General features: G+C 46.6%; 1 protein-coding gene across 3 annotated transcripts in view; it reads right to left on the reverse strand.

Moving 5' to 3' along the window:
* Positions 1-282: 282 nt before the first annotated feature.
* GRIA3 (glutamate ionotropic receptor AMPA type subunit 3) overlaps positions 283-14,785 on the reverse strand; it is a 153,637-nt gene continuing 139,134 nt past the window's right edge. The window contains exons 14-16 of one of the 3 annotated variants that reach the window (XM_062607471.1): positions 3,805-3,919; positions 1,530-1,777; positions 283-593 (exon numbers count right to left, since the gene is read on the reverse strand). In XM_062607471.1, coding sequence (XP_062463455.1) covers positions 1,532-1,777; positions 3,805-3,919 — 361 coding nt within the window. In that variant the 3' untranslated portion in view covers positions 283-593; positions 1,530-1,531. Of the gene's footprint in view, positions 594-1,529; positions 1,778-3,804; positions 3,920-14,785 lie in introns of those variants that run through there. The other 2 variants (XM_062607470.1, XR_009962548.1) reach the window with 2 other exon arrangements.

The following is a 14,785-nucleotide window of genomic DNA, read 5'->3' on the forward strand; positions in this document are numbered from 1 at the left end:
CTTTTCCCTCTTTTTTTTCTCTTTCTTTTCTTTTCTCCTTTTCTCTTTTCTTTTCTTTTCTTCTTTTCTTTTCTTTTCTTTTCTTTTCTTTTCTTTTCTTTTCTTTTCTTTTCTTTTCTTTTCTTTTCTTTTCTTTTCTTTCCTTTTATTTTCTTTTTTCTTTTTTTTTCTCTTTTCCTTTCCTTTTCTTTTCTTTTTTCTTTTTTTCTCTTTTCCTTTCCTTTCCTTTTCCTTTTCTTTTCTTTTTTTCTCTTCTTTTGCTTTTTTCTCCTTTTTTCCCCTTTTCTTTTTTTTCTTTTTTTTTCTATTTTCTTTCCTTTTCTCTTTTTCCTTTCCTCCTTTTTTCTTTTTCTTCTTTCAAGCAAAGCAAGAATATTTCAGTGATGGTTTGCATTGTTGTGAGTCTCAGAGTCTTCCATAAGGCACTGAAGGAAAAAAATATCAGTTTTTCCTATTAAAAGTACATTGCACCATCATCAACGCGTGTCATGCCTGACACCTCGGAGAGAGTACAACTGGCTCAGGTGGTCCGAATCCATGAAGTAGCCACATTCTCTGCTGCTTCTCCTCTTGCGTGCTGCCAGGGTGAGGATCTACAATAAAGCCAGAAAGATTTCATCAATTCCTGGTGGCAAGGGGCAGGTGAGCTCAGCCTGGGAGAGGCACAGTCTGTGGCTGATGGGCCAACAGAGTCAGCAATTCAACTGACTTCAGTTTTTCAGCAATTCAACCCTACTTTTGATGCTTTAGAAATTATGGTTTCTAGTGTAGACTTCTTCTGTTCCGTTGTAGATTTTTTTGAGACTTGTTAAAATCACTTACCTGGCCTGATTAGAGCTTAAAAAATAAAAGGGAAGAGGTCACTAGCAAGAAAGTGTGAATTCTGATGACAATATTTTGTAAAGCAACTCTTTTATATGCACTGAACTAGCACCATGCTGGAGAGAGAAGTCACTCACTTCAGCATGGAGAAGAGAAGGTTCAGGGGAGACCTTGTAACAGTCTTCCAATATCTAAATGGGGCCTACAAGAGGGACTTGTTAACAAGGGCGTGTAGTGGTAGGACAAGGGGGGAACGGCTTTAAACTGAAAGAGGGTAGATCTAGATTAGGTATTAGGCAGAAGCTCTTCCCTGGGAGGGTGCTGAGGCCCTGGCACAGAGAAGCTGTGGCTGCGCCATCCCTGGCAGTGTTCAAGGCCAGGTTGGACGGGGCTTGGAACAACCTGCTCTAGTGGAAGGTGTCCCTGCCCGTGGCAGGGAGTTAGAACAAGATAGCTTTAATGTCCCTTCCAACTCCAATCATTCTATGAAGACAGCTGTCCCTGCTAACAATACAGGATGGTACCAAGCTTACTTCTGCTCAGGGAAGGCATTTACATCACTAATACTCTGAGATGGCCACCAGGCAATGTTTCACAAGCCCTTCTGCAGCAGTGGCCAATTCACACAACAAAGATCACACACAGCTGAAAAAAAGCCAGAAAGAAAGAAAACCCAGAGGGTTTTAGGTCCCGGCCCGCAGCCGTACCCCTAGATTTTCACACTTTCTGTGCCGTACACGTTGTAGCCTTCTCTGTAGGTAGCATAATTCTGGGTGTTGGTGGCGGGGGCAGGTTTGAAGTTCTGTGTGTTCTTGGTGAGTTTCATTCGCTTGGACTCGGCCCGAGACTTGTAGCAAAACTCGATCAGTGCCACCATCATGGCCAGCCCGAGGCCTCCAACAAGGATATAGAAAACCCCAGCAACATTGCTCAGGCTCAGAGCGCTCGTCTTGTCCTAAGAGAAATGAGCCGCGATGTTAGTTTAGCTGTGAGGAGCAGACAGACAGACAACAGGCTATTTAACAGTTAACTCTAGCTGGAATAACTACACTCATGGCATTCAGTGCTTTCCCCCCATCCCAGCAGCCCAGTAACTGCTCTGTCTCCCACCCTTTGGTGGGTGAAACCCTGGCTGACTCCAAGGCAATGAGGTTATTGTGGCCACTGATTTCCCCAGGCCTTTGGCATCCCAGAGCAAACCTGCCTACAGCCAAGCATCCCTGGTAGCAAAGACCCCTCTGGAATGCTCTATGGGGAAAGCAGTGGCTGCATAAACCAGCAGGTTTAAAACAGCATAAAACACTTGGTTTTGGTGAATGTACATAAAATTATAGAGACGCTGCTAAACTTATCTACCTTGTTTTCAACAGTTAGGAGAAAAAACCCACCCTAGGAAGATGGTCAGTTACTTTAAGGTCAAGCAGCAGGGCGCTAAGCTAAACTAGCACCTTTGGTAACCAAGGGAGAATGAGCTCCTGAATAAAACCAGTCATTGTAACACAAAAAAGGGCTGGCCAGGGTTTACCTCCCTTTAATACATGTCAGATGGGGGAGAAAGCTTGCATTTTTAAAAACAGGATCCTGTGATCATATTAATATTGTTGCAACCCTTTTGCTGCTGCGCAGGGTGGATGGAGTTGATGCTGGTGGGCAGAAAATGCAAGGGGCTGTGCCCGCGGGATGCCTGCTGACAGAGCTAGGTTTAGAAGTACCTTCAAGGAGGGAGATACTTGCATATAGTCAGAATAAAGTACTATCTACCTTGCAAGTACCTGTTCATTTCATGGCAGTTTGTGTAGAGGTAGCAAATGTCCTGCCATTTAAACTAAAGCTGTTACTCATTTACACCTCCTTTCAATTAGTTTCCTTCTGCAGCTGTTGTGCTTTCAGATGTCCCACAACCCCAGGTTTATCTCAGACACCAGCTACAGGGCTGTGCCCTGAGCAACATCCAGTCCAGCTGAAATCAATGAATTTTTATTATTGGCTTTGATGGAACTTGAAATTGTCCTCCAACACTGAGAGGGTGCTTCCAAATTACAGTTTTCTGTTTGAATGATTATAGAGAGCACTTCCAAAGGCACCAGGGGAGTCAGGCACTCGACTGTGACTGATTTCAGCTGGAGCTGGATATCTCCTCCTCTCGGTGCCTTTCAAAACGTCCTTTACTCCAACAAGCCCAGCACTTCTACAGGACTTTTCTCCTCAATGCCTCAATAAGCATTAAAAACAAAAATCCCCTGTGTTTTCTTTAAGCTGAGTGGTGTAAGTAAATACTTCCTGCAGTTTAAGTGTGCAGCTACTGGGTTATCCACTGCCACCACAGGGGTGGGATCTCCACTGGACTCTAAAGCAGTCCTTCAGTGTGGGACAGGGCAGTGCAGCAGCAAAAGGGTTCAGAGCAGCATAAAAAAGAACATATATTCTTTACATAGTTACCTATAGGATTCCTAGATTTGTTTAAAAATTAAACCAGTTTCAAATTGAATTGGGAAATAGGGCAGGAAGGGCATTTGTTTTTCCTTATTACAGGCCTGTCCTGAAACTGTTCACCTTTAGCAAGCATGCTACTGTTCCCCAAACTGACATGTAGAGAATGTAAGTAAGTCACAAGTTTGAAACAAAAATGTGTTTCCTTCAATAAAACTGAAAATAAGAAAAGGTGCTGGCCTGAATAATACACACTGACTGTGCTGCAACTTGCACACTTAAATGAAGGTACCAGCCTGGGAGGCTTTGGGGGCTTCTCCCTCCATGTTCTTCTAGCAAAATACTCAAGTAGTAAAGCATACTTACAACTACAGCCTGCTACTGCGTACAAGAAAAATGCTGTCACGTTCAGAGACTTAATTATCTTTTCCTATTCTTTTCTTTCAACCTTCAAAATGTAAATATCAACTTTTGAAAGTCATTCTTTGTATAAACAAACAGTGGGTCAAAATGTGATTGCTAATCAGTACAAAAAGACCTTCAGCGACTGACCTTACTTCCGGAGTCCTTGGCTCCACATTCACCCTTATCGTACCACCATTTGTTTTTCAGCTTGTCTAAGATGCCTTGTTCACTGAGTTTCAATACTGCAAGGTTTACAGGAGTTCTTCACGTGGGAAATAACATAAATAACATTATATTATGTTATTTTATGTTATTCAATCTTTAAACTACTTTAAAACTATACAAAGCGATAAAGCAGGGTTCCTGGCCACAAAGTATTTACACTGCAGGCAACTGGATCATCCCCTTAAGTTAATGCTACAGTAATGCTATATTACCAGGTCCTGCCCATATCGCTTTGAGTAATCGGCACTCACTGTTAAATGAAGGTACTAGAAACAAAGCAAGTCCAATTTCCCAGTTTGGTGCAATCACAGGCGTTCACAGTAGCTTTACGGTGGGTTTGATCTAGCAGGACCCCTCGTATTGCACTAACAGACAGCAAAGCTCCACCAACGAGTAATTGTGCGTGTGTGTGTGTACATCTGCAAAGGAAATAACCCCAGGGTAGGGTTTTGCCATTCCTCCTGCCTGTTTCCCTGCTGGGGGTGGTTCCTCCAGCTGCAGTCACTGTTAAGAGGCCGTGCTCAGAGGCACCGCACAGGCGCTGCTCTCCTCTGGAGTTCCTGCATCCTGAACATCACTGGTCCAGGGAACTGCAGCAGGTAATAAGCAAATACAGACGTTTATGAAACAAATGAATGAACATGGAAACACTGGCTGGAAGCGTCAGAGTGGGAAGGATTAGCAGAATGAAGGGAGCTGCTAACTGTGGTTTTGCCAAGAGCCTGCAAGCCCAGGGGGATCGGAGCATACCCGTCCCTTCCCTGTGGGAAAACAGTGCCTGAGAAGTCCTCAGCTGGATTTTGCCATTTCCATTTCCTCCTTGTGTGATGTCTTGGAGTTTTTCCTGCCTGCTTCCAAGACGCAGCCTCCCTCTATCAGGGATGTCTTCAGTTCCTTCTTGAACAGCCTTGATCTCCACTCCATGGCTGTGCTGGTGAGAATGAAAGGAATGGGCCCTTATCCTTAATGATGCTGTGACACTTTGCATGGGATAAAACGTTAGGCAGACACACACGTGGCTGCCCTGCAACGTGCCCTGCTGTGGGTCCATCCATGCCTGCTGTCAGTGGAGATGCAGGAGCTCAGCCACGTCTACCCTGGTGTCAGCCTCACCTCTCGCTTCTGCTGCTCCCTGCCTATCTATCTCCTACCTCTGCCCAGAGTGCATGACTCTGCATAGACAGACCCAGTAGAAAGAGCAGCATGAGCTATACAAACCCACCTAATTACAAGCTTAATTACACAGTGTAACTTAGGGCAATGTCCACAGGCTTGGAGGGCTCACAGCCCTCGAGCAGCACGGGTAGATACTGGAAGAAGCAGCAGGTGAAGAAAAGCCTCGTTCCCTCATCTGCCAAAAAGCTGCCTGCAAGGTGGCCGTGAGCCCTGCTGGTGGCTGATGTGGAAAAGCACTGCCCTCAGAGGAGCTGTGTGTGCTCTGGGAGGAGAGCAGGCGTGGGGCGCAGCCCTGGAGGGCAGCACCCACAGAGCGGGACAGCCTGTGCAAGGCAGGCTGTGGGGTACCATGACATAAATGAAGCAAAAAGCAGGGAAAACCCACCAAGGTGAGGAGAACCGCCGGTCCCTGGTGCCCGAGGCAGCGATGCGGCACCGTCTGTGTGAGCAGAGCTTCCTGGCTGGGCAGGCAGAGGCAGCATCCGTCCCGCCGGTCTGCGCAGGCCTTGCTTTGACACCAGCCAAGATTTTATTTTTATAACCCGGCTATTTTAAGCAGCAGCTGTAATCTAATTAAGCATCAGTCAGGGAAGCTGCATGCACCCAACCAGGCACAGCCGACGGGCGGCAGTGACAAGCTGCACGAGACAGACTGCGTGTGCTGGCTCGGCTCCGGCAGCGCGCACGGAGCCGCTGCACCACCAGCCAGCGGCACCGTAAAAGCCCAGCTGTACCACTGCTATGTCTGCATCACCTATAGGCAGGGCTACAAAAACAGCAACAGGATCAAAGCACGCTCCACAGGCACTGCAAACTCCCTGGGTGCTGCAGGTAATGCACCAGCCCCGTTAGTTTATGCTGCTGGGGACCAGCCAGGTCCTGGCCAAACCACCCCTCTGGACCCTCCTTGGGCAGCTGTGTTGCGATGAGGCTGCTGGTGACACCCAGGCAAAGATGCTACAAGAAGCCGTGCATGATTGCAATGCAAGTCAGTGGAAGCTGAATGCCTTTACCGACCCGTTACAAACCCCAGCAGAAAGTGTGGTGTGGATTATTGCTTAGAGAACAGCGCTCTCAATTTAAATTTCATTTAAAAACTATCCAATTTGGAGAGATTTTTATGCAATACATCTCTCCACTTTGAAAAGCATTGTGCAGCTGAGAATACACAAACAATAGGGAGAAGGTTATAAACACCTTTCCTCCTATCCGCATTTTTTATTGTGCAAATTCTCCCCTCCCCCCAGTCCTATTCCAAACCCTATTTTTAATTTGCATGCCTTTATAAACCCCGTATGGAGTGCAGAGAATTTGCATAGTACCCAATACATTATAGATTAGCTTTCACAACATTATACAGTACTGGGAAATGAGGAGGCTTAATATGCTAATTAGGGTGCTTTATATTTTTTTTTTAGAGGCAAGATTGCAGCTAATTGCACACACGCAATTGCCAAGGAAGAAAAAAGTAGTAGTAAACTAAAATTATCTTAACTAAACAGATGGGAATTTGCCTAAACTGGGGTTTTCACTATAGTTTGTCATGGCCCTGTTAGGTGAGGTACTGCCCAGGTTGAAGTGATTTGCTTTGTCCCTCTATCTTGGTAGGAGAAGCAGAACAAGTGCTGAGGAGCTGCTGCATGCTTCAGACCCACCAACCCTTTGCTGGAGGAGCTGTACCCATGCTGGGCTGCTCCTGTGCCGTAAGAGCTCCATGCTGTAGGCTTGGCATGCGGATGACTGCAGGTGGCTGCCAGAAGACGGACAGGTTGTGTAAGGACCATGTAAGGAGGAATTGCTGGAAGCAAGTCTGACATGAAGCAATAGCTGGTGCCTATCCTCCCCTGCCTGAGCCCATCCCATACCCCCAACACACAGACAACGAGGACTTAGTGCCTGAGCGAGCTCCGGCCTCCCGCAGCTCTGCTGTTTTGCACTGGGATGAACAGCGTGTACCAAGGCAAAGCAGCCCTCTCAATGTGCTAGGCAAGACACAAATTTGTGTAGCACACAATGCAGCTTGTTCAGTCAAAGTCCTAAGGAACAATTTTGTCTGCTTCCAGGAAATTTATCTCAAGAACTCTTGATGCATGATCTGCTCCCAGGTGCAGCACGGTATGAGGGACCTGATGGTGGGAGAACACGTGATGTCTCTTGCAGCCCCTGGTCCAGCGTGTCATCCATGGGGGTACAATGTAAGCTGGTGTGGGATGGACCCGTCAGCTCCTAGATTCCCAAGGTAAGTAAACGCATTGAAAAGTGAGCCTGGCTGCTGGTGCATTTTCTGACTGCTCATCTCTGAGTAGCTGTCTAGGTCTGTTCCATTTAACAGAGTCAGGCATGGCTTTGGCTGAGATCCCCATGGAGGTCTGGATCGTGGCATTTTTACCAGTGCACATTGGATGTGAATCCTTTACACTGTGCCTTGGCTTGCAACATAACCCCTCCCAAAGGAGGTCCTCAGGCAGCACCAGCACCTTGCCCATGCTGGCGGGTTGAAAGCTGCAAAGATGGAAAAGTGTTTTCATTTGCTATTGTAGAGCAAAGTGCAGGGTTCTTCTGGGAGTGAGGGATCTTGGCTGCAGAAGGAGGATTCTTCATAGCTTGCCCTGGCACCGTTTGTTTGAGAAGGGATTTTCTTTTATTGCCTTAGAGGCAGAGGAACATAGACTAAATAAGCCCAGATCCCCTGGGAAGGCTGAGTCCCAGCTGCCTACCTGTCTCCCTGGCCAACTGTGCTGCCCAAAACCAGCTCAGAGGATCATTTCCTCAGTTTCTGGGTCTCTATCTCAATAGACTTCCATTTCCTCAACTTTCTCCGGGGGTAATTTTGTGCTTTCCAGCTGCCTATTTAATTAGGTTGCTGTTGGGCTGTATGGGATATCCTATGAGGTCTTCAGCCCTTTCCCAGGTGGCTTCAGCTGGTTTTTGCTTTAATTCATGGCAGCATTCTTTTTCATCTCCCCCCTGTGTGGTTTGCAGACCAGCTCTATTAGGTTGGTTGCTTTTATCAAAGGAAAATGTTCTTGTTGTTCTCTTGTTGTGCTCCGTATGCCCACTGAGGCAATTAGGATCAGGATGTCAGTGTTCTGGATGTCACCTAAACTTGCAGTTCTTTTCTTCCTCATCATAACTGAATGATATTTTTGTTTGCTTGCTTATGCTTTTCATCCAGATTTAGTAGGTTTGTCTTATCCAGGCTTAACCACACGAGGTTGGGTCTGTTGGGCAGCATTACCAAACCCTGCTAAGATGTTTTTTTGCTGACATCTACAAATTACTGGAGAAATGGTACCAGGAGTTTCATATGGACCAGTATTGGCCCAGATAGCAAATTAAGCCATTTGCTATGGTTGATTTATTTGAGAGGCGTGACTTTAAGAAGATCAGTGCCCATCTGTTCTCACAAGCTTCACTTCATCAGAGCTGGCTGCAAACATCATTTTACACCTGGGACAGAGGTGGGTTTCATTGGTGTTTCAGCAGTTTGGTTTTTCTGCTCCCCTGCTAGGACATGCACTTGGGTGCTGGCTGCATCACCTCCCTCTTCAGCCATCAGTTACTGCTAGAAACTAAGCTGTGCCAGTCTTTTTCCAAACGCAACCAACACCATCTCAAAGGCAATGTCCTCTTCCCTTTGCTGCATCGCTCTGGGGCCTCCTCCCTGCTGCACTTCACCCCCCATGGCTGAGGACACCAGCCTCCCAAATCCTGCTGCACCCCTGTTGGTGGTGGCCCCAGGTGACAGGACGATGCTGATGGATTTTTGACAGATGATGTGCATTCACTCATTGAAATCTCACCCCTGAGCTAGGTCCCCAAAGTTTTGGGTTCAGTTTAAAACTGCTGGCCACCTCTCCCTCCAAATTCAAGAACTGTGACAACACTTTGTCATCAGCGTTGATCTTGCATTAAATACAGCATCGCTGCCAGGCTATGTTCACCATGCTGCCCTGTGAGATCATCCCTCAGAAGAGCAAGCTGCTGTATGCTTTTTTGTTCTATTTCATTATTACTTATTTTCCATAGGTACAGTCCTTTATCAGTCCTAAAGGTGAGAAGGTATAATTTCTGTCCCTCTCAAATAAATTGCAACAGGTCTTTGATTAATGACATTTTAAGATTCTTTTTCATGATTTCTCCTGCACCTACATAAAGTAGATAACCCTAAACCAGATATTTTACCTAGTGCCATCACTCTAGCTTCAACTGGCTTAAGAAAGAGACCCAGCAGGCTGAAGTTCCACATACAAGAGAAAAATCTGGCCAGGCTGCTTTTCAGGCAATCTGATTCCATTTACTGGCCATCATGTTTATGTGCCTGTGCTGCAGATGGGACCCTTTGCTGAATGAACTCACACTGCAGAGAAGAGACTGAGCAGCTTCTGGGAAAAGTGCTGTCAATTTATGAAGGAACATCCTGATCTTGCCAGGAAAGGGCTGTTTTCCAGGAATGTACTGGGATGGGATGGGATGTACCGATGCTAGCAGCTTTGTAGCCAGTATTTAGTTTGGTCCTCACAAGTCACAGCAGGTGATATAGAGAAGAGTTGCTGAGATTTAGGAGCAAAAGTCACCCTGGGACTTGAAAATCTTACCCAATAATCTGTAGAATTTCACTGGCTGTGTGTAACTGGTGTTTTAGTGGTATAAAGTCTCAGCAACACTGTAGTTATGTTTATTACTTGCAATCCATAAAGATTTAAGTGGTGATTGGAACAGCTTTGGATAATTCACATCCCATTCTATGCTCTAATGGATGCAATATAAATGTTATACCCAAAAATGATCATTGCCAAGGAGAGCAGACGAACATGGCAAACAGCACACTGCTCCCTCAAACCACGAACCATTGCTCAGAATTCAGAGCACTTAGACACTACCTTTCAGAAAAGGGAGATGCAGAGCAAAGGTATAACAAGTACAGGCTCTTTGGAGCACTAATTAAAGGGCTTCCTCAGTTGTGCAGGATGGGGTGGGCAGCACAGGGATTCCACCACATCTCCTAGGCAGCAGGGCTGCCTGAGGGCTGCCCTGACCTTTCACCCATCATCAGCTGGTTTATGATGTTCCATAGACTATTTGGTGTACAGGGCACAGTATGGCACTTTCTCAGCACTGTTGCTTGCAGCATCTGCAGTCCAAATGCAGTTTTTTTTCAGGGGTAGAAGTGAAGAAATCACCCACAAGCTTGAAAGAAGACCAGAACAACATCAGCAGTGAGAGCTCCTCTCTGGTCTTGAAAACATCCTTCCTCCACTCATGCCCAGAGCTGAGGATCAGGATAGAAGGGAGCAAGCTGCAGAAGAGCTGATCAGCACTTCAGCCCAGGGAGGGATGCCTGGATGGATGGGTGGCTCAGGAGGATGCCAACCACCAGGCAAGAACTCCAACTGCCACAATTCCACTGCTTCTATGAGTGGTACCCAAGCAGGAGGGCTCACTGGCTTCTGCAGTGCTACACAGGCAGGACATCTGCGTCCCCAGCGGCACCGGGCAGGGGTGTGTGCCATCTCACTCAGGGACAGAGTTCTCTCAGTGACGAAGGCAAGAAATTTAAGGCCAGTGGCACCAGATCCTTCTCACAAGTCAGGTGGGTGCTGGCTCCAAACATCTTGTAGACATGGCCAACAGGAGCATCATCCATTGCTAACATTTTTGGTTAGAAGGCCAGCAGCATGACTGCCCCATGTAGCTAATACACGTTGCCACAATGCAAAATCCTGTGTGGTCACTAGCATGCCCTTTTTCATTTTTTCCTGGCAGTACAACATCAGATGGCAAGTAACTCTGGTTGGAGAAGTGCCATGGAAAAGCAGGCACACATCACTAGGGATGCGGTATTTACAGCAAAGCTGTTTGTGTTATGATGTGCCCTGGCACTGGCTGGTTGGGTACATTAGGGGAGGCAAAATCACATCACCAAAGACATGCCTGGGCTCCAGCTGTGTCACACCACATGGGCACAGAGCAGCTGTAAATCTGGTCCAATATCTGGCTAGGCCAGGTTTATTGCCATCGCGGGATCAGAGCAACAAAAAGCCACAGGAGGTTTCTGGCAGATCTGGTCCTCTGAATAGTGCAATATGAATGAAGTGTGACATCCTCCCCCCAAGTCAGCGTGCAGAACCTTGCTGAGCCGTGCAGCCGGACCAAGAGCTCCATCCCTCCAATCCAAATCCCAGTGATGTGAAGGAGGCAAAAGTCCATTGTGCTACCAGGTATTGGTTAGTACATTTTAAAGTGGTTTCTTGTTTGTGTTTTTTTTTTTAATCCCTGTTATTTTTACCTAACCTGGGAATTTGACATATTTACAGCACTCTCACTTATGCAGCAGCAATTGTTTTTCTCTTGTTTCTTATGACCAAATCTGTCCTTGCTGGCTGAAGCATCCCTGGGATTGCTGATGTCAGCACAAACCAACCAACAATGTTGCAATGACAGTTTAGACATTAAATGCTCAGGTTTCTAAAATCCACCTTGTGTTGTCAGAGGAAAGGCAAGTGGACTAATGCACAAACAAACAAGCGTTTTCTTAATTCAGAATGCTTCCAAAAATCCTCTAGGGGAAAACTACTGAAAACACTGAATTAATTGTTCCTGTCGGTATCACTGGCAAACTCCACTGGCTTCAGGGGAAGCTTGCTGCGGACACATGGGAAGCGTCACCTCTACCATGCTCTGAAAGGTAAATATCTGAAGGGGACAGGGAGAATGACCTCAAATGACTGCACTATTGCTCTGCACCGAGATTTCAGCCCCACACACGCAGCGCCACAGGGAACCCCTCAAAGCCATCGTTCCACATCACCAGCCTTCCCTGCTCAGCTCTGATGGGCGGAAAGGAAGGTGATGTTAATGGGGCCTCCAGTCCTGCTCACGGGACCTGAGTGGGCCAGAAGGCCAGTGGCCCCCCACTGGGTCCCTGAGCCAGTTGCATGGCCCCACAGGGCACTGACAAATGCAGAAGTGAAGTGGGGGTACTCAGCTTAATTTGACAGGATACCATAAAAATCTCACTAACAACCACCTTAGTATCGTTAAAATATGAAGATAGAAACGGCCCAGGAAGTGATTCCAAATCAGTGATACCAGTGATTATTCTCTAGAGGGCATTGCTTGAGGTTAAAGACCCATCTAAATCAAATAAGGCACTTTATTCCCCCAAGCTCTATAAATCCCAGCCTGATCTGTAACTACTGAATGGGCTTTTTGTCAGATCTTGTTACTGAAATAGCTTCTGACTGGATACAAAACCTGCGGGTGAATGCATTGTCCAAGAGCTCCTCTTTCTGAGCTCAAATCTATCTGCCTGTCATAATTTACCAATTTAGCAGTGTCTCTGTGCCACAGTTTCATGTTTTGCTATGCACCCATGCGTGAGGGAGGGGAAAGATTTCAGATGGAAATGGGGATATCATTAAAACCCACTATGTTTGTTTAAAGACTACAGCTATGTCGTACTTTGAGCAGGAGCCCTGAAAATAAAAGCAGAAAACCATACAGTCACCCACTATTCCTATTTGTTGCCTTCTGTCTCAGAAAGTGATCTTCTGTGTTTCGCACTGTACATTTAATATGGAATTCATGGAAAAAGCATTCCTACTTTAAGAAATCAACACCTGGGTGCTTTTTGCTACCACTTCAGACCTGCACCATTTTTTCGCTGCTCAGTGCTACCAGCAGTTGCACATCTACAAGATTTAACATTTGAGGGATTGAAATGCTTTATGGGTTTGCAGAGGAAGGGATCAAAGCGGAAGCCATCTCGTTTGAAAAGACAAAGATCTTTCAAAATTAGAAGATTAAAACTCAGTGCCTCAAGCTCCATATATCCCCAGGCACTAAGAAACACACTGCATGCTGATGGCTGGCGCAGTGCTCGGAGGCATTGGGCACAGTGATAAATCCCGCGGCAGAAGGATGTTGTTTTTCCTCAGCAGCAGAGCCAGAAGAGGTTCCTGCTGCTGATGGTACCGAGGCTGTGGGTGCCAGTGAGCAGCACCCCAGGACTGCAGCTTCCTGCTGCCAGCGCTGGCCATGGGCTCATCTGGGGCCATCCCACAGCTGGGCAAGGACGCTCCTTCAGGAGGTCACTGCACGTTTTGCCTCTTTTGTGCATTCTGGTACTGTCACGGGATGACAAAATCTCCTCTATGAAACAGCACACAAAGCAGTTTTTAGCATTTTTTTACACTGTGGTACTGCCACAACAGAGCCTGCAGCTATGGGAGATGGAGAGAGGCAGTGGCTTCTCCTGCAGCATGACATGGGGTGCCAGACAGTAAAGACTGCTTTTGTTCAGAGGGCCTTAGTGACTCCTGCACAGGCACACTGCTCGCAGTTTGGCTCTGATGGCAAATGCCTGCAAAACCAGAGGCTTTGCAAAGGGTGCTGAACACAGCACAGCCATTTCAGCACTAGGCAAATGATCTGTCGGGATGCTCTTTTAGTTACTGCTGAGTAATTAGTAGCTGCAAGAGTTCTTTGTAACTGAAATTTGTTCTAGTCTTCATGTGTTTTCCATAAACAGTGTTTAAGAAACACTTAACTGGCCAAAAGAACTCTTATTTTTTCAAGGCAGGCTGGAGCAATCACTGTATCCCTGTGGGATCTGTGGGTTTTCTGCTTGTAGTAACTTGGTATGCACTTTAAATTTCCATGTTTTAACTGGAAGACATACACAGATGCACAATGTCACTGTGACACCTACTCACACTCTGAATACACCTGCACAGAGCCAGAGGTGTTCCCAGCTGAAACTGCAAGATCCTGCAGAGAGTTTGCAGCCTGTGTTTGCCAGCAGCAACTGTCTCTAGGAAAGTATATTTATATGTTTCATAAATGTAGCTCAAACAAATTAAACTCTGTACTAACAGTATCGTAATCTAATAGAGATGCCAAGTGCTAATGCAATAATACGTGCCTATTGGATTAGGAAATGCAAGCCGTAACAAGTCACTGTAGTTCATTCACAGCAGTGCCTGAGACTGGAGGTATGATGCGCCGGGGGGGGGGGAGGAAGGACTACCCACACAGGGAGGCAGAATAAGGGAGGGCAGATGCTTAGTATCATGCTCAACCCTACAACATCTGAACTAACAGGGATCTGTCCTGTCATTGCCTGGATCCTTCTAACCTGGATGGATATGAGCAAGAGACTCAACTTACCTTGTGCGTGGGCTATCCCCTCACCTTCTCTTTCTTTTGAGTCTAGACACATCCATTTCCCCCCCCATCTTCTACGATTTATATTCCTCTTGGGATGGCTTCTTCTGCTTCCTGCTCTCAGGCTCCTCAGGCGGGTGCTGCTTACTCCAAAGGCTACACAAGACTTTCAAAGAACAGCTACGTCGCTTGTATAAAGCTAGAGGTGTCCGACCCATGATTAAAGTGCTGGCGAGCACACAGAAATCCACCAGAGAAGCACAAGTGCCTGCGTCCTCCAAAGTGAGCTCAATGCTGAAACAGCAGAATTACTTTGAAGAAGAAGAAGAAAGGCATTTACTTTTCCCTTTGTATGCAAAGTGACAGCAGCTACCATTAAAGAGGAAACAGCCAAGCCCAGACCCCCAGGGAGATGGTCAAAGGAAGTGACCTGCTCCCACTGCTGGAAGCCCCACTTTGAGCTGCTCATTTTCCTTTTTCCTTCTCCAGTCCCAAGGGGCTGTGCCCTGGCTTTTCCCACACTGGTGCTTACAATGCAGGACAAATGACTCACGGAAAC

Source organism: Pezoporus occidentalis, unplaced genomic scaffold (genome assembly GCF_034315485.1).
Source record: "Pezoporus occidentalis ecotype Australia unplaced genomic scaffold, CSIRO_AGI_Poc_V1 ctg123, whole genome shotgun sequence".
NCBI lineage: Eukaryota > Metazoa > Chordata > Aves > Psittaciformes > Psittacidae > Pezoporus > Pezoporus occidentalis.